The sequence below is a fragment of the Ruditapes philippinarum genome, unplaced genomic scaffold (assembly GCF_026571515.1).
Source record: "Ruditapes philippinarum isolate M1 unplaced genomic scaffold, ASM2657151v2 ctg5486_1_1_1_1, whole genome shotgun sequence".
In the NCBI taxonomy this organism is placed as follows: Eukaryota; Metazoa; Mollusca; class Bivalvia; order Venerida; family Veneridae; genus Ruditapes; species Ruditapes philippinarum.
The window spans coordinates 1-18691 of record NW_026860845.1 but is presented as its reverse complement, the minus strand read 5'-3'; the positions used below and the strand labels follow the sequence as shown (position 1 = coordinate 18691).

At 34.3% G+C, this 18691-nt stretch overlaps 2 protein-coding genes across 2 annotated transcripts; both read right to left on the bottom strand.

The window, feature by feature from the left end:
- Positions 1-6661: 6661 nt before the first annotated feature.
- Positions 6662-9185, bottom strand: LOC132713535 (uncharacterized). Its single transcript, XM_060696177.1, has 4 exons — positions 8942-9185; positions 8411-8638; positions 7911-8240; positions 6662-7651 (listed from the first exon to the last, which is right to left on the bottom strand). The coding sequence occupies exons 1-4, from the start codon at positions 9048-9050 to the stop codon at positions 7248-7250; spliced, it is 1071 nt and encodes a 356-aa protein (XP_060552160.1). The 5' UTR covers positions 9051-9185; the 3' UTR covers positions 6662-7247.
- Positions 9186-10152: 967 nt separating this feature from the next.
- On the bottom strand, positions 10153-14187 carry LOC132713533 (uncharacterized). The gene is made up of 4 exons (XM_060696176.1): positions 13729-14187; positions 12332-12529; positions 12042-12203; positions 10153-11847 (listed from the first exon to the last, which is right to left on the bottom strand). The coding sequence occupies exons 1-4, from the start codon at positions 13925-13927 to the stop codon at positions 11567-11569; spliced, it is 840 nt and encodes a 279-aa protein (XP_060552159.1). The 5' UTR covers positions 13928-14187; the 3' UTR covers positions 10153-11566.
- Between the last annotated feature and the right edge of the window lie 4504 nt (positions 14188-18691).

Sequence of the window (18691 nt, the reverse complement as noted above, 5' to 3'; positions counted from 1 at the left end):
CTATTACAAGTAGAGAAAATGATAGCGCACAGCATGGATCCTGATCAGACTGCGCGGATGGGCAGGCTGGTCTGGATCCATGCTGGTCGCAAACCCATTATGTTGGTTTTGTCATGGCACGGCTCAATTATTTAGTAACTTTGGGACATAGAGGAATGTCCCGAGGAATGTCCCGATCCATCGGCCCACTTAAGATGACAGCTGCTGCTTTTTAATGTATTGCTTTGCGTTCTTTTGCAAATTTAAAACTAATTAGGACTTTGCCAGTCCTATTAAGAAATTTTAAAATCTTATTAGGAAAAATAAAATTCTTATTTGTTCTTCGTTTAAAAACCTTATTAGAAGAAGTTACAAGTTATTTATTTGAACTTTTTACTTTTGATTTTGCTCCTGACAGTCCTAATTAAGAGTTCATTTCTTAACTCTTAATGGTATTTTTATTTCTCCCAATTGAGCTTTTCGAAATCCTTATTAAGAGTTCCAAAGTTGTAATCAGGTTAACTTCCTCATTACATGCAGTTGTAAACGAGGATCAGGTTTTTTTTTATCTCTCTTACTTAGGAATCCTAATTAGGTTTTTATAACTCCTAATTATAAGTGGAGAAGTCCTTATTAGGCTTTTTAAACTCCTAAACAGAAGTAACAAATTCCTAATTAGGCTTTTAAAACTCCTTATTACTTATTAAACGTTTTTTAAGAACATTAAATAGTAATTGCATTTTATAGTCTAAGTTTCATGCTTACGCACGTTCACCGACTTTACAGCTATTACCCCTGGTCATCGGGCTACTGGTATCTATCTATCAATCTCCCTGGGGAGTCTTTTAACTCCGCTTAGTGCAGCCGACACTTTGGCGCAACGGATTTATATCACCCTCGCAGGTACCCATTTACACCTGGGTGAAGTGAAGCAATCGCAGGTAAATTTCTTGCTCAAGGAAATTAGCAGTGCCTCTAGTGGGGTTCGAACCCGGGACCTCTCGATCCCTAAGCGCGCGTCCTACCACTGGACTACTGCTCCTACATTAAGATTTTGCACCAGACGGGTATGTATCAAAACACTTATAAAAACGTTTTCATATTATATGAGATTTCCGACCATGCAACCACATACATGCATCGAGGACAAATTGTATAGAAAGTGACCGTGCGACCACATACATTTATCGATGACATGTGATAAGGAAAGTGACCGTGCGACCACATACACGCATCACAAGACTCGCCTTCTCTTACGAGAATGGGACAGACAGCTGTCTACCCTTTTACTACAGGGCAGATTTTAAAAACATGTCAATTCCTTAATGATATTGATAAGGAGGCTAATTTTTCACAAATATATTTTGAATTTTTTTTTTTACAATAACAATAACGCAATACCTCCTTTCCTTATTACAATGAAATTTTACTGGATTGTTATCCATCGCTGGTTTGTTTTTAGCAGAGAATGACCTGTGCATGTACATAGAGGGTACCGTTTGAGCATATTTCGCAAAGGGGGTACCGATATGGATATGCACCGTGAAACAGGCGGGTAATCAGTTTTCGTCCTTTAAAGTTCGCTATGAATAATATATTTCTTGGAAAAGTTTGAGTTTCAGTTTTTTCTGCTTTTCATTATGTGTATATACGAAGGTGCATCAATAAATTCGTCAACAAATCAATAGCGGGGAAATGATTTAATTCAAGTACCTGAAATGATGACTCATTCTCAAAGTTACGTCCCATGCATTATTTGCACTTGTCCCATATCCCGCAGCTGTCTGTCCACGGCACACCTCAGTTCCTCACTTGACTCAAATATCGTACCACGAAGACTGTTTTTTAAAGTTGGAAACAGCCAGAAGTCACAAATTGCTAGGTCCGGGCTGTAGGGTGAGTGCGGTCATAGTTCGACGTCGAGTTTTTCTAGTATATCCATGACAACGTGGCTTGAATGGCTCGGCGCGGTGTTTTGATGTGATATGAATTCGGACCTAAGTAGATGTGGACGCTTTCTCCTTATTGCTGCCATGAGTTCCGTTCTAAGTAATGTTGCATAATAGGTCCAAGTGAGTGTCGTTTTCGGAGGAACAAAGTGGTTAATAAGCACTACACCGTATGTATCACAGAATATAATGGCCATAACCTTTCCGGTTGACTTGGAAATTATCGCTTTTGTAGGGGAAGGCGAGGAAGGATGCTTCCAGACAGAACTCTGACGTTTGCTTTCCGGTTCAAAAAAGTGAGTTCTCGTTTCATCACATGTTATCACTCGATTTAGAAAGTCATCGCCTTCTTCACGATACCTCCTGTCGTACTGCTGAAACATTTTCACCCTTACCCCCATCTGCCCCGACATCAACAAACGAGGCACCCATCTTGCTGAAACGCGGCGCATTCCTAATAAATCATAATGTCCTGAGCTGTACCATATGAAATAGCGAACTTATCTGCTACGTGCTCCACACTTACTCGTCTATCTCGGAGTATGTACTCCTGAATGACAGCGACTGTTTCTTCATCTGTTACAGTCACTGGTCAATCTGTCGTCTTCAGTTGCCTCTATACCGTCTTTAAACCGATTCATCCACTTTGAAATGGCACCTTTTGACAGAGCAGCCTCTCTGTAAACTTTTGCAAATCTTCACGAACATTGGAAAAGACTTTCCGAGTTTTGTGTAAAACTTTATAACGATGCGCTGTTCGTTGACGCTGTGTGACGCCATTTTCGAATGGACGTCCGTAACGTGACGTCATTTACGGTTTATGACGTCATAAGTGATGACGTCAAAGTTGTGTACATGGAACGATTCAATTTGAAATAATCTGTTTTCACAGCAGTTATGGTTTTATTTTAATCGAACTAATAGTTTTGACGATTTTGAATTAGTTTACGAATTTATTGATGCACCCTCGTAATAGAATTATTTTATTTTTGCAAAACATGAACGTTTCAAAAACGTTTTATATGTATTGAATATGGAAGATTTAATTCACTCTTTGTTTGCAAATATCAACCTTGGGGCATTTGATTTCTATATCCGACTTGTCGTACTTGTAATAGAAAAGGTTATGCAACCGACAATTCTAAGACTGGTAAAACTGTACATATTTGCAAGTCTTATCTAAACCTATGCATTTTTAAAATGCCCCTTTTAATGGAACTGTCTATCAGTCTTGACGAAGTTCAAATCGTGAAAAATATGGAAAAAAAGTTGAAATCATGAATTCGTTGAGATGAAATCGTGAATTCGTGAAGTTGAAATCGTGAAGTTCGTTACATGAGTTCATGACGTTGAATTCATGAAGTTGAAATCGTGAATTCGCGAAATTGAAATCGTTTATTCACGAAGTTAAAATTGTGAATTAACGAAGACGAAATCGGAAATTAATGAAGCTAAAATGTCCCCACCAGTATTTCATAAATCACACATATATATAGGAAAGTCTGTAAGAAAGCCTTTTCATGCCCATTTCGCATTAACATCTTTAATATCATGAGAAAAATATTACGAATGATAGTCTGAAGGCTCAATTGGTGACAAAGGTACAATACGAATAAAAGATAATAAAAGAGTGAGCTTGATTTTCTGTCAGAATGTTAGCCACTTTCAGACCATGTTCAGTCATCATAGGTACTTTCAAGGAACATTTCTGCCTACAACGGTAGCATTTTCACTTAGAGCATGATAGTTTGCACGCTTGTAACATTCTCCAGAAAAGACACACACTCAGGGTTAATTATTTATGCATACGTGACCTACAGTGATGATTGCACCAATTAAATTTGTGAAACTGTAATGTTATTGTGGCAAAATAATGAAATGTCGTTATAACTAAAAACATGTTAAACAAGTGTTGTTATTATAAGTTGTGGTAAAATAATAAGTTCTGGCAAAATAATAATACATAATTATGTAATACCGATAAAACCACAGGCAAACATGCTTGTAAGAGAAAGGCCGACATAAGATGTAAACGAAGCGCGTTTATATAAAAAAGTCAGACCTGTGAAAAATGATTAGTAGAGTCCTTCAAAATATTCACGATGGACATCTACACACTTTTTCATTCCGAAAAAGCATTTTTAAACTTTTCTTTGGGTATACTGTTTTATGCTCCCCGAAAAATTTCGGGGGAGCATATAGTCGGCGCCTTGTCCGTCCGTCCGTCCGTTGTCTTGTCCGGAGCATAACTTGAAAACCCTTGGAGATAATTTGTTTAAACTTCATACAGTGGTAGAGGGTATTGAGGGGGAGTGCAGTGTCAAAGAACCATAACTCTATTTTGCCCGGTTTTTGAATTATCTCCCCTGATAGAAAAATCTTGTCCGGGACATAACTCTAAAACTATAAGAGATATCAACTTGAAACTTTGTAGGTGAATAGATCTCAATGGGTAGATGTGCAGTGCATAAGAACAATAAATCCTTTTGTCCTAATTTTGGAGTTATTGCCCTTTGTTAAATTTAACACTTTGAACTTTGTCCGGAACATAAAGCTAAAACTATAAGAGATATCAAGATGAAACATTGTAGAAAGATAGATCTCATTGAGTAGAAGTGCAGTGCAAAAGAACCATAACTCTGTTAAGCCTAATTTTTGAATTATTTCCGCTTTTATAAAAATCTTGTCCAGGAGATAGCTGTAAAACTATAAGAGATATCAACATGAAACTTTGTAGGTAGATATATCTCATTGGGTAGATGTGCGTGCACAAGAATCATAACTCTGCATTGCCTGATTCTGGAGTTATTGCCCTTTGTTTATTTTTACTTTTTGAAGTTGTCCTGGACATAACTCAGAAACCATAAGAGATATCAACAAGAAACTTTGTAGGTTGATATATCACATTGATTACAAGTGCAGTGCTAAAAACAGTTACTCTTCCTTGCCTTATTCTGGAATTATTGCACTTTGAACTTTTTCCACGGACATAACTCTGAAACTACAAGAGGTGTACTTTCCTGTGTCCAAAACCTATTCGGGGAGCATCACCCGGCTCAAACCGGGCTCTTGTTACACTGGTAGCGAGCGCGTCCGACGGCACTACGGGCTTCGAACCAGTGACAGCGAAGGCAAGATTTGTTGCATGGATTTGACCAAAAGTCACAAGGAGAGAGGTCTGGATTATAAGCAGAATGTAGCAAAACCTCAATTCTCAGCTCCTCTAAATAAGCTTGAACCAAGACTCACCGGTGCGCAGGTGCATTATCATGGAGTAATTTGATCCTGCGCACCACGGACCTTGGATTCTTTGTAATGTAGTGATTAACTACTGCAGTAAGAACATGGTCATAGCAAATATTTCATTTACACATCCTCTCTCAGGCTCAGCGACACGGGTCACTATTCCATCTGTCAAAAAAAGAGTTTATATAACTCTTTTAATGCTATTGCTCAGGCAACAAATGGGCGATCACTGTTTTCACCTACCCACATTTTGAAACTGAGTTTATTGTCGGGCTCATAAAACGTCACGTTTCATCCCCTGTGACAATTTCTCTCAGGTGTCTCGGGTCTCGATCTTTGAACCTAGTCAATAAGGACGGTTTTTTTTTCAACCAGCTTCCTTTTCTGGTCAGAAGCTAGCAATTGTGGGATCAAACGGGCACACACTTTCCTTAACTAACTTTTCTTTCAAAGTGGAAACCACAAATGACGCTCAAGGGCCAGATATGTTACTCATCTCCTCCACGGTATATCTTGCATCTTCATCAACTAAAGTTTTGACAGTGCTCATGTCTTTTTCAAAGGAAGCGAAATTGACTGGCCAGAACGGGATTATCTTAACATTAGTTCTACCACTGTATCTGTCAACCATCGTTTTATCTCTGTTTCTCCGACGTAACATATACAAAATATTGACCGTTTTTAGCCTATCATAGATTCATCCGTTTCAACATTGTTCCCATCCGATTTTACCACCATTGCTTTCCTGTTGACACGCGCGGTGATTAAATGTCATGCAATCGGTTAATATAAATTTGCCTTTGCTGTTAAAATGAAGATTTTGGCGTATTTAGTGATTAAACTTACTTAATATTATTCTTATGTTAATTTATTATAATTTGACGGAATAACGACTGCGAATGCGTTTGAAATACGTTTGAACCGTGGCGGTTCGTCTAACTGCAGAATAGTTAGTACGCTCATAGCTCTTGAGCAACATTCTCGGTCAAACCTATCCGTGTGCATCTTTTAAGTTTGTAACAGACCTTTAAAACGTAAAAAAGTTTCAACTTCGATCCCTTCGTTTTCGCACAGTTCATCTGTTGTTTTTTTCTACAACAGTAACACATTGACCGTCCAACCAGTAACGTAGTGATATCTCAGAGAACGCCATACAATCTCCACACAAGTCAGCTTTCACACTGTACCCCCTGTTCACTTTTGCATCGTTTCTGTTAAGGTATAGGTCGCTAAGGCATCATTACGGCGATTCTACTGCGCTTTTATCAGATCAACGAGAGACGGCGTTTGTTTTACAATGCTAAAAGTGTGCGCAGTCGGTCGCGGATCCACGCCATGCAGCCGCAATGCTGCAGAGATGCACCCAATTGTACGGCTCTGAATTTGATTTCCCTTTGTATTTTTATACAAATTCTTGCATTTGTGTAGAACATATCTCAATGTCAAATGCACCAAGATGCACCAAGACGTAAATGTAAATGTAACAATTATTACTGTTTTTAAATTTAATCGTTTTATAAAATCTTTTTACGTATTGATACAGTCATAATGATATCATACATGCATACAAAAGGTAGTGGTAAACTGTTAAATTTAAAACTTTAGCAGATGTGATATGCTCATACAGTGGTGATTGTGACACTTTTTTGTTATTCCATGGAAAGTGGCATATTGTCCCAAGTAAACAAAAATCGTGTGCCCTAAGCGAGAAAAAGAATGGATAGAAAGTAAATATAATGAGATTTTGAAGGAAGCCAGACATTATAAAACCTACGTATCACATACATGTATATATATGTCAAATAACAAAGCAGGTAACATATCTTTAAGGCGATCTAACAATACACATATAGGAATAGTTGAACCGCCTGTAAAATAATAACATGCGAAATAACAAGTAAGAACAATAAAGTCGTGCTTAACAATCTTCATACATGTATATCGAAAAAACATAATTTCTGATTGTATGTATGTTTGGCGGCATAAAAAATGACATTAAAATTAATGATAAAACCACAATTATTCCATTCATTGTTATTTCCCGTACTTCTAATGGCTAAAATTTTCAAAACTTCATTTTTTTGTGAATTTAAACTTCGCCTCCTCTTGATCAGAACTTTCTGATGATGAATCAATCGCCCCTTTCTCGTTTCTATACGTCAATTGGGGATAAATCCGTATAACTTTTGCATGCATACATTGTCTCTGCAGCTCATCATGACTAATATGTGGCAAAGTCGTTTTCTCAGTAATTGATCCAAACATTTTCCATAACGTTATAGACATACCAGACTTTTGGTTAACTCTTGATAGCTTCTCGTTGTAGTTATTATCTAAATGTCCCGTATTCGAAAAGTTGTCTTTACTTGCTAATTGTTTTGACCACACTTCAGGTTTCTTTTCCCTCTCAAGTAGTTGCGTATGAATTAGGTCTCTATGAACTTTCATTGGATTACACTCTTGCTTTACGCTGTCGTCTGTGAAAACAAACAAGGAAAGAATGTGTGGGGGCATGAATATTTTTCCCTGAATCAATTTCGTACACAGGAGTTTTTAAACGTAAATGAAAAAAATAAATGTAGACTAAATGAATTACTTTTTATTGTTATATTTATAAAAAATCACGTTTTTTGTTTTTCTATAATTAATCAAACTATAGAAACATTAAATTGATCATATAACAATATCGCATCTATACTTTCCTTCAACGAGTTACAGTCAATATTAATTACCAACCTTCAGTGAACTTGTATATCTTGTTTTCCAACTCAACGCTGGTAATCCCGAACAATGTAACGGCTGACAATTTGTCTTTGTCTTCGATTGTTTCGTGTAATATATCAATGTACAAAACAGGCATCATCAAAGTAATAATAGCACCGGGACAAGGCTTCTCACGTGGACCACAGGTCGTATAATTTGCCTCAATCCCAACAACTATCACACTTTCAATTGGCATAAACAACAAGGCAGACATTCTTATTTTGAAATAGTTTATGAAATTAAAATTGAAATCAACCGGTTCCTGATGGTCGAAATGGAACCTTACGTAGCTGTGACCAGGTTCTGAAAAGAAAGTAAAATCATTTACAATATATGACTGTCATTTACATTAAAATCCTTAAGTAATCATATCTTATACAAACAGTGAATTAACTGTATATAATTCTGATTTTTAACTTCAAGGGCTTTTAAAGTCAGTTTGATTCACAAGAGTATTACATAAAACTATTTACCTAAGTCTTCGTCAAATGCCTTGCATAATCTCATCATTTCCTCTTCTTTCTCATTTTGACAGTATCCAATGGCTTTCTTGATTAGGTCTTTTCTCTTTATCAGCTCTAGCATCTGCTGTAGACACGCCATATTTTTACTGCTCAAATATTGTATATTGCGGAGGCAGGAAAATAGCTCAAATGCGGAAGTGATTTCTTGAACTTCAGTTTCTTGCAAAATTCCGTTTCCTGTGTATTCATAACTCACAATTTTAATAAAAGATGAGATCCACGATTCAATGGAACATCAAACTAAACTAAATATAATGGTTTCAAACCATGCATTACTGGAAGAGAGAGGTTTTTGTTTTCCATAATTCTGCTTCATTGATTATAATAAATAGCCAATAATCGTTCAGTTTTATGAAAGATTTAAATCACAATTAAATGATTGAACGATAATTACGATCGTCAAAAAACATAAATTCGGAAGTATACCATAATCTGGATTTATCAATAATAAACCTTCAATAAATATTTTATTTTGCTCACCTATGAACATCCTTTTCAACCTTGAAAGTTCTCCCTCAGTTATATTCTTTGCAATATTAAACAAAAGCTGACTGAAGTGCCATTCTGCTGGTTTTGGCATCTTCTCCATCTTGTCTAAGTTTGCGATTAGCACTGGTTCTTCATATTTTTTCTTCAATATTACACGTAACAATGGCGACAACGTCTACATCCAGATATGTGTACTTCCAGAAAGCTTTAATTGAAATCGAAACAAAAAAATACCCTGTAATTTCTCATTAACATATAAATAGAAACACGTATATGTATTTACGAAGTTTTGAAAATAAAATGGAATCCCATTTTCATCGTCATACCTGACATACATTGTTGAAGTTTTGAACTAATAATGTTAGAAAATCAATAAGGTCATAAACTGTTATTGCTTTAGTTTGAAATGATTATTGTTGTATTGATCAAGTTAAAAAAAGAAATGAAAACAATTCGTTTTATCCACTATCTCAGGAAATTACATTATCATTTGCCTTCACGTTTTGACAAAACTCGTTTTGAGAATAAACAATTTGTTTTTGGCGGTTTTTTTGGAAGTTGTTTTTTATAAACCAAATATGAATTATGACGAAGTGTATATTTTGTTGCTTTATCCTATGAAGAAATCAAGTTGTGTCAATTAGAGTAATTAGATTTTCGTTGCCTTATTTTGTCTGAATATTGGCTGTACCCTGTCCTGTTTTTGTTTGGTGTCCTGCTGGGTTCTTGTCGGTAATCCTGTGTTGCTGGGTCGTGTAGGGGGTTGCGTTTATTGAACACCGCCCTTTCTTGTTGATCTTGTTTTTCATGTTTTGTGTCAATATTGCTCAAACTATGTAGATAACATCTTAAAATACATCCTTACTTTTATTATCCAGTGTGCTTAGCCAAGTCAACGTATATTCTTCCAGCTGTAAACCTTATTTATTATAAAATCAGAGTTTGAATAAGTGCAATTTTGTTGCAATATTTTGTTCACAGAGAACATGGGCTGTGCTTATCTATTTGACCGGTTGCACATAGTGGTCTACGTACCTGACTTCATAAGTATTCTTTAAGTCTACAAAGACCCAACATCAAAATACTTCTATCTTGGTAAGACAGTCAGAAAGGCAAGCAAAATATATTTTTTTCTACCGCAGAAAACATGTTCAAAAGTTAAAAAGTACATTTACTTTTATAAATGAAAGAAAAAAATACCATTCTTTTTTCTTAATTTATTTGTTAACATAAAAGTATGTTTCAAGCAACTCATTAAACTAAATACACTATAATGATGATGCATATACAAATTAAAGAATAGAGTAAAACAAACATGAGTAATACCGATAGAACAGACTAAACTAAATAAAGGTGAACTAAGCATTGTCCTACATGTCTATAATACAGTTTATACCCGTAGAACTTAGTTCTCTGTAAGAGATAAAAAAATATTAAGAAAAAAAAGCTTTTCTAATTTTATTAAACCTTTTTCCTTTCTTTCTTTGGTCGCTTATATGTTTTGGTTAAAAATCTATTTTGTTTATTTTCTTTCCAACATTTTATCAATTATTAGTAATTCAACTGTTATAATGATGAAAACTGTCATTTTTTATTTAATTGACTTATGATAACTAAGTCAATGATGCAATGCTAATACATTGTATCATAATTGTACCCGTCATTTATGATGGCCAAAAATGCTGTAAAAAATTTCCAACAATATATTACATCTATAACATAGTTTCAATTTCTACCCTAGTACAAATGAAGTTAAATGATGAAGATGATGATGCTATGATAAAAATGATGATGATATGATAAAATGATGATGATATTATAAAAATGATAATGATGAAGGTTGTGGTGGTGGTGGTGCTGCTGCTGCAGATGATAACGATGGTGATGAAAAGGTCTTATATGCAACAATGATAATGATAACAATTATGTTATAAGGTATGTTTTAAGTATGAAGATACATAAATTAAGTTTTATGTACATGCTTTGAAATGCCCATGTTAATCTTAATGTTTATACCCGAATATTAAATAATAAAATTGAATTAGCTTTGTGTCAAAAATCTAAGGGTTTTTTTTAAATGACCGTACTTGAAATATTTATTCCGAGATTTGTATCCCATTTGATGTAGGTCTAAAACAATAACTTGTGTGCACATTTACAGATCATTCCCTCATCCAGTTTTTCCTTTACCTTTTTATGTAAATCATTTGAGCTATGTAAGTAATTAAACCTTATGCTTTTAGTTGTTTTTTTACCATAGTGGAGCTTCTTTACAGTTAGCAATATCAATAAAGCTACTCGATATCATCGTATTCTATATTTATGTACAAACAGTATTTAAAATTACTTATTTCAAAACAGTTCATTATCTGCATATGAATTGTAAAAACCTAAATAAAGCTTAAGTCATACTCGCACGTGACAAGGCACGAATGCATCATGTATAACGCGCGTGTTCAGTTGTGCACGTAATACACATGAACTCTTCATTCTATATTTAGACCATTGATATTGTAGTGGGATCCCAACTTTTAACGTTTTATTAACATTAAATCATTTTGTTTGCGAATTAAAGAAGATGTATATATCTTTTTACTCCAAGATAGACTCTTTTATTTAACAATTATTATATATATCTGAATACAACAACTGCGGGTACAAACGCAATAGTTTAGACCGCAAAAACTTTAGGCCCTGTTCATTACGGAGCATATGTAGCTTAGAAAGTTTGTTTCTAAGATCAAATAATTCAAATCCGCCAGAAAGCAGCAGTGATTCATTGCACAACAATTGTAAAAGATCCTCATTCTGAAGATCAGGTGAAAGGTGGTCGCACTCAAATGCCACGTCTGTTTGTGTCCCTTGATCCATTGTCAGTATGGCAGGTGTCTCATCATCTAAAATCAAATAAACATTTTTGAACAAACAATGCCTAAAATTATCATTAAAAGTATATTTAAAATGAAATTGTTTCTTAATCTTAGGAAATATATAATTGATGATATCCATGATATCAATCAATAATATAAAATGTTATCAAAAATGCATTATTTAGTTAGATTCGCCATTTAGTAAGCAATGCAACGTGTACCTGACTTCAATGTCGTCGACGGAAATGTGTTGTTTTCTTCTTGCAGAAAATGTTGCTCTGAGGTATCTTCGACTTTTCCCTGTTCGTTGGTTATAAAAACATGTTGCTGTGTGTCGACTCTTGGGCACTCGGCTGGAGTTGATTCGTTTTGCTCAATAGAATCTACAATATCAATTGAAAACCATTGTAAAAAATTAAATCATCATTTTGAATAAATTTTACTTTGAAATATGACAAGCTCTCTTAATTTTCTATGTTGCCTATTAAATTATAAATTTTATTGTACTAACCTATTATTGTTGACGTCAAGCTGCTGCAGCCAGCTTCATAATCTCTTACTAATTGCACCAGATCGTCCCTTTCTATGATCTCAAATGTATCTACAAGATTAGTCATAGAATCCTCGTCAAGTAAACATCTTTCTTTCAGGACAGTTACAAGGTCCATTAGATTCAAAATCTTTTCCATTCGTCCTTTCTTTATTTCTCCTGAAAAAGTTTGAAATTGTATGGAAAAACAAACAACGAGTGCCCGTAATATAATATATCAAAGGGCTGCAAGCTCTGTGGTATTTTCTGATCTAAATCATACTGACTATCTGTATGTATTTTCCTATATAAGTTTATTTTATATAGTATAATTCATCTTACGCAGCGACTGCGTTAAGATTTTTTTCTATAACAGTTTGAGATTGATACATATGGAATTTTGCATGACTAGAGTTGCATCAAAAATCATTTTTTATGACAGCCACACTTTATCCTTGCATATTGTGGCTACTTCCTTAAAAAAGACACTTCAAAAAAAAGTTACCTCGACTAGGATTTGAACCTTAGGCCTCTCACACCCTAAACGAGCGCGATACGAGCGCGATACCCCTGCACCACGGTGAAGTAATACGTAATATGTAGCCTGAATAAAAACAAATACATTGTAATTCTAAATTGAGAATTTCCATTTCGTGTTTGTAATCCTTATCAATTTCGAGGTATTTTGTTCACGATGAACCTGTTTAACACTGGTAAAAATAATTAAGCGAAAATCTTCTCGCCAAAACAGTCCGACATGTATATATTCCACTACTCGGCAGTCAGATTTATTTGTGTACTGCGCCCTGGAGTATTCAGTAATCGACATAGCTAAAAATAGCATTTTCATTGATTAAAATGATATTCATCCGCGAAATTTGTGATTGTAACCTCATATTTCTATTGACTAATCTGAACTTTCAATGCACTGTAATTCGTTAAATGCCTACATTAAAAATTATTCTGTCTTTTAAATTGCTGGTTTTTAAGCAGTTTTGAGTGAGAACTACTTTGCGTTGTTAGGTCTGTTAGGAAATTTTGTGTTAGACCGTGGATGTTAGCTATGTATTTACTGATCTTGCGATCAGAAAAGACAATAAACTGTTTTGTTGTTGTTGTTTTCACATTTGTTCCGGAGAAATACCTAGCATGATAAGAGTATCCCTTATGACTATTTAGATATTTAGAAATTTCCAAGCGCTTAAATGGTACTTTATCATTATATATTACAATTAGTATATTTGATCTTGTTACTGGTTCGAATCCAAACACGGAGTCAACTTCATGTAATGTAACAAGCCGTGAAGCTTCAAGCCTTCATTGATATTACCTTTGTAACGTTGCCATCCAAATAATTAACTTTAGTCACCATAACTTACCTCCAAATAGAAACTTCACCTTTCGAAAATCTTCGGCACATATTTCTTTTTGCAGCTTGATGATTAATTTTCTGAAGGTCAGCGATTTATCCCTCGAGGGAGAGATTGGTAAAGGGGCAGAAAATCCATTATAACAATCTAAACGTTCATGAACGTTTACGAAGCAGAGATCATTTGAGCTGCTAGGATTAAAATCCATAGTGTTTTATTTTACTTTCATAAATCATTCAGCTACAAAATGTGTCTACATACATTTTCGTATATATTATAAAAATAGAATATGTCTTTATTTACTCAACATACTCTAATAAGAATTCCTTGTATAATTAAACACTTAATCTATTTCTAACAACAAACTACATGCAATACTTAATCCATCAAATACTCATTAATAGTCGAAAATAAATTGAGTTCATATCTGTAATGTTGTAAATATAAAATACGGAAGGAAGTTCATAATAAAGGTGAAAAAGAAAGTAAAATATAAGAAATTCGGAAATTCCCTGATCATGAAATTCACGCGTGATGGAAAGCTATTGCGTTAGAAACAGACACAGGTGATAATCGCAATATCTAAATTGCGCGTCGCTTGAATACGGGTAGTGAATGAGTTAAAAATAAATCCCCTCCTATTATTGAATAGATGACTAATTATAAACAAACACGGATACATGAATACTTACCTTCTAAAATGGCAAACTTATACGATAAATATGTGTATATTGGTAAATGTTGCATTAGAAATTTTAAAGCATTAAAGACAATAACTTTAATTAATTAGTCGACAGGGTAAATATTGATTATATTTTTCAGTAAATGCATGTACTTCGGCATTTTAACCTGTTTATTCAAACCTTTAGTATAGAGGTGACAAAATGGTTTAGCTCCATAGCGGACGGGTTGTCACAGACGACCAGATACACGACTGGACATACCAAAGAACATGTCATGATATACAACATGGACACATCAAAAACTACGCATATAATCGACTTCGTAATTCTTTCCAGGCTAGGCATTGATTCCACGAGGAAAAAAATCAAAGAGAAAAATATCTCAGATAAATTGAGGTCACTAACGTAATCATAACAGTTAATATCTTTTAACAGAACATTAAAAAGTTAAACCGAAAGGTGGAATAATCTAAATAAATCTAATATTATTGAAGGTCGGTCATCATGGCAAAGCTAAAAATGTTACATACTGGCGTTATTTTAACGTGCACTTTTATGTTTTGTGCACTTTATTTAATTACCATTTGTTCTAAGTTGTCTCTAACTTAAGACCTATATCATAGTCAATAAAATCTGGATCTTTATAAAAGAAACAGGATAAATTATAAGGGAAATTATAACTGGCATGACTCCATACGCTGTATGGAGTCATATCATTGTTGTGCAACTTGACTATATACAACCTTAGCTGTTTTTCTTTCTCTATATACAAATTTAAGGTGTGGTAAGATCATCCAACATTAATGAGCCATACACATGAAATGAATAAGTTTGTAGATTCTAACAAGAGTTCATCCAGTGTTCACATAATGGATAATGGATGTATATATTAATTGAAAATATACAATCTGACAAGTATTGTTTTATGACAGCTGATGATGACTCTAATGCACACAAATTCACATCGACCTGGATTTCTGCCTATGTAAGGGTTTATGCTGTGGTCAGACATTGATTTAAACATATTGAGTACTGCTACTAGGACATTATCAAGAATCTCAGTGTCATTGTCTCCAACCATATTTGCCAATTCAAAACGTGAGTACGGAATATAGGATGAACCACTATCTCGAACCTGTACTATGGGTAACTAACATAAAAATAGTTTCTATCATATGGAATGAAAAGTAGTAAGGTGTTTGGAAGTATTGTAAGAAATAATGGAAAACGTAATGTTGTTAGCAGATTTTTCTCGTTATGTTTCAATTTTGAGTGAAACAAATATGCAAGTAAAAACAAACAAGGAATTTGAAAAAAATTGCAAGCAATATCAGAATCCACTTAATGACATCTTAGGGTGTTTTCTAGTGGTAAAACAAAAGTTTTAGCAAACCAGTATGAGGGCATTGGGGCTGAGGAATGTGAATAATTAGATGGAATGGATGATAGAGTTGACATACAGGGCAAACGATAAAGATGACAGACAACTAAACCGCCCCACATATATTCTGTAAAGGTACCAACAGTCTATGTGAATAATCAATTAAAAGAATCATTTAACGAAGGCAATACAAACAAAAAAAGGTAAATATATTTACAATGGCAACCTTGATACAGGTGTAACATCATATGTGAGTTATTATTTATCATCTTGGTTTGGTCAAAAATGTTTTTGGTCTAAGTTTTGAATAAGTAATCGAACAAATAATTGTTGAACTAACACATTTATAACAAGATCATTAGGCAACAGTTTTTCTTTATCTCAACAAAACTATCAGTCAGATGTTTTCAGAAAGTCTGCAAAACGTTGTGCGTGATAATGATCAAACATAAATGAGCCGTGTCATGACAAAACCAACATCATGGGTTTGCGACCAGCATGGATCCAGACCAGCCTGCGCATCCGCGCAGTCTGATCAGGATCCATGCTGTTCGCTTACCGACTCTATTACAAGTAGAGAAACTGATAGCGAACAGCATGGATCCTGATCAGACTGCGCGGATGCGCAGGCTGGTCTGGATCCATGCTGGTCGTAAACCCATTATGTTGGTTTTGTCATGACACGGCTCATTAATCATAAAAACCCTGAGATTGTATTACACCAATATACACTAATAACTGCAAATCGGCTCTTACTCGGCAGTAATTAGTGTAGCCGCTATTTGATGAAGAAACCAGTGCTGATATTGAAAATTGTGATTGGCATATTTTAATTAGCCAGGTCAGGTGTTTCTTAAAAGGCTGATAACACTGTAGCAATGTGAGGATACATTCAAATTTATTACATAGATAATGCACGTGGAGCTCAGCTCGCAGAGACAAATGTGAACACAGTAACTTTTTGATATCCTTTAAACTCTATGAAAAATGTCAATTATTAATTGCTGACTGTTTTATATTTTCAAGAAAAACTAAGCAAAACATTATTATTTTGTTTCATATGACAGGAATGAATTGCATCAAAAATACTAGGTATTGTTGAAAACTCATTGTTTTACATGCCAGATTAAGTAATTGGATCCCATCCTTGTTTGTACGTGACTGCTGGGGAAAAATAATGTTATGCTTAATTAAAGAGGTGACATTTTCTATATTTTTATCTGATATCGAGTTGTAAGAGCCGATTTGCAGTTATATAGGTAAGAGTCCGATAAGACTCCCTACGGTCGTCTTAATACGAACTCTTACCCATACTTAGAGATTACAAGTTTGTATAGTAGAAACTAATGTGGATATATACTGTAGTGTTACCATGTACACCACACATTCCCTAACATACATTAAGATTTGATAAGAATTATCTATACCAATGACAAAACAGTATTATTTTTTATGTAAAACTTTGTATCCCGAAAAGAGGAAGGATAACTGTAATAATTATGTAAATTCTGTGAATCTGTGTGCTATGGAAAAATGCAGCTTTCATTGGTAACTTTGAATTGTGCATGTAATAAAAAGTGTTTTATTGTTTTAAATTGATGGAATGGTACGAAACAGGTTTAATTTACAAAATAAACGATAATATAATTAATTGTAGTGATTATAGTTTGATCAAGTAAGGGTTTCACGTTATTTTGCTGATGTTAATGCTTCCGATGGATCACTATTTCCAGATATCTATCACCAATGTAGTCAATATAACCCACTGCCATAGCGAAACTCATACAGTAGCAATATGTGTATCATGGAACAATATCGAAAACAGACTTTGTAAAATACTTTTGTAGAATAAAACAATAACAACAATATTTTAATGATGTAAATGCTACTGTGAAGAATCTGCATTGTCGTCTCAAAGTTCACTGGGTCAGTTAATAATGGTGTCAGTATTATAATAACTATATTTTTTTTAAAAAAAGTGAGTATTAAAATACATGTATGAATGACACCTTAATATAAGATGTTTACCAAAACTAACATTATTGACAAAACAGTTATTTTGAGCTGTACCTATTTCATACATATACATGTATTTAGCAATAGATTAATAAGGAGTCCCACTCTTCACCTTAAAATACTTTCTTTACAGAACAGATTGAACTGGTCAGATTTTTCCGAGTCTTTGAAAAAAAAGAGAAACGTTAGCTTTATAATATTAAATCTGCTATTGTATTAGTGTTTTGTACTGACAGATACAGCATACCACCAATTAACTTTGGACTGTTGAAAGTGATTTTTTTCAGAAATAAGGAGAATGATATATTCCTTCTGGAAAGAGAATTGGGCTGACATTTTTTTTTTAATTTGCTATACTTTGCTATAAGTAGGGCTGACATTTGTCAACGTTGCCCTAAAATCATAAAGGTAGAAAATTCATGAACCAAATAATGTCAAGTTATGCTTCTTTGAAACTTAGACTCTGTAGCTAACTAGCTGTATGGTGTTTCAACGAGATATCATTAAATGTTTAGAAGTTATACTCCGGGCAAGCATTAAATTCCTGTTTTTTTTGGTATCATAAAATGAGACAATTAAAAAAAAACAAGCAATGCAGATTTATAATTCTTTGACACGGCACTTCCTCTTATTAGTCTCTACAAGTGTTTGAAGTTTTCATGAGATGTCATTGATAGTTTAGAACATATACCGACAAACATTATCTAACATTTTACTATCGATAGAAGTGGAGTTGTTGTTCTTTGACACTGCACTGCCTTTCAATGGTGTCTAGTTTTTAATAAATTTCTTTCCTTTAACACGTTTCAAGTTATTCTCCGGAAAAAAGTGTGACGGGCGGAATGACTGACGGACGGAAGGGCGCACAAGGCGGCGCATAATGTATGATATT